Genomic DNA, 1,519 nt, shown 5'->3' on the forward strand with positions numbered 1-1,519 from the left:
TGCACCACCAGCGTGGGCCTCTAGCCTTATCAGCTGGGGTGCCATGAGAAAATTACTTGAAATCATAGTTTTGAATATATAATCAACCAGAATCAATACCAGACTGAAAATCCAGATTGATGACTAGAAATCACTCAGGCACCAAGTTTATAGAAGTGTAAATTGTTAATTTAGTATAGCATTTATGTATTGAGATAGGGAACGCTGGAAAATAGAAGATTTGGAAGTAAATCATTTGTTTGATATGAAGTATATTATGATTAAAATTTTACTAAAATATCCAGATACAGAAGAAATACGGAACTGTGGAAGAGGACTTTAGACAATTAAGTCTGGGCATTTCCTGCTGTAGACAGATGCAGAGTGGGTCATTAACGTATAGAGAGAAACTAGATGTCCTTGTCATGAACAAGATGAACAATTTAGGGGAAAGTGAAGAGGAACCCCCATTCCCTAAAAATCCTGACTCTAAAACTGGTACTAAAGAAACCTCCGTTTTGAACATAAACAACAAACTCAGCAAATAAGTTTGATGTGTAACTTACACACACTGTAAGAGAAGATGTGTCTCCTTCAAATTTCAAAATATTTGAGCCCTAGGACTCATGCTTCAGTGTCATAAATTATGTTGAAATTTTTTCAGTTTATGAAAACATCCTCCCCCCATCATCATAGGCACACACAATCCACTTGGGGTGTCTTACCTGAGGCCCCTACATGTGCTGATGCTAGCATCAGAAACTTTCTCATTAATGATATGCCCTTGGTAGTAACAATCATCCTAAAAAACAAAAGGGAAAAGGGAATTTTCAAAGGAAAGTGTGCATGCCCAAATTTTAAGCTGAATTCTCAAAAAGAAAATACAGTGCCTTTAAACTACTTTATAAAACAAAATCAGAAATGTAAAATATTTTAAAGCTTTTAATTCTTAAAACTTTTAAGATTCATTTAATGATCCCAAAATACTTATAGAGTGTCAACTCAATATTGGTATAAATGTTGAAGTTGCATAACAGGGTAATGAACCTGGCCTGGAAGAAACAAATTTTGAGATTCCCCCAGATCATTTGTAAGCTTAAAACCTGAGCCCCCCCCAAATCATATGTAAATTATTCTTGCCCTTGATTGTTCTTTTATTTTTTCTATCTATGAGCTCTGTCCATGGATGACTTACTCAGATTGTGGTTTAATTTCTTGATTTATCTGAGGAGTACCCAACATTCCCTACCTCCATCTGAAGCAAACTCCCTATCCTAACACCTTTGTCTTCAGATGTACTTCATTCTACTTGGTTCAGATGAAATTTTGGCCCATAGAAATGTTTGTATAAAAGAGAATGTTCAAAGTGCTTTCAGGAAAAAAAAAAAAAAACAACTCAGAAAGATGACAGTGATGATCTATCTTGCTCTGTTTTATACCTGCTCTAAATAAAATTCAAGTGTAGAAATTTTGGAAAAAAGAAAAAAACCTAGAAATTGACAAATTCTACCACTGAGAATATGGTCTTGAGTTTGAGAGA

General features: G+C 34.7%; 1 protein-coding gene across 1 annotated transcript in view; it reads right to left on the bottom strand.

The window, feature by feature from the left end:
- ADAM28 (ADAM metallopeptidase domain 28) overlaps positions 1 to 1,519 on the bottom strand; it is a 40,278-nt gene that overhangs the window by 29,874 nt on the left and 8,885 nt on the right. Inside the window, exon 5 of the mRNA XM_004685224.2 lies at positions 705 to 781. Coding sequence (XP_004685281.1) covers positions 705 to 781 — 77 coding nt within the window. The remainder of the gene's footprint in view (positions 1 to 704; positions 782 to 1,519) is intronic.

Source organism: Condylura cristata, unplaced genomic scaffold, assembly GCF_000260355.1.
Source record: "Condylura cristata isolate star-nosed mole 26May11 unplaced genomic scaffold, ConCri1.0 scaffold00018, whole genome shotgun sequence".
In the NCBI taxonomy this organism is placed as follows: domain Eukaryota; kingdom Metazoa; phylum Chordata; class Mammalia; order Eulipotyphla; family Talpidae; genus Condylura; species Condylura cristata.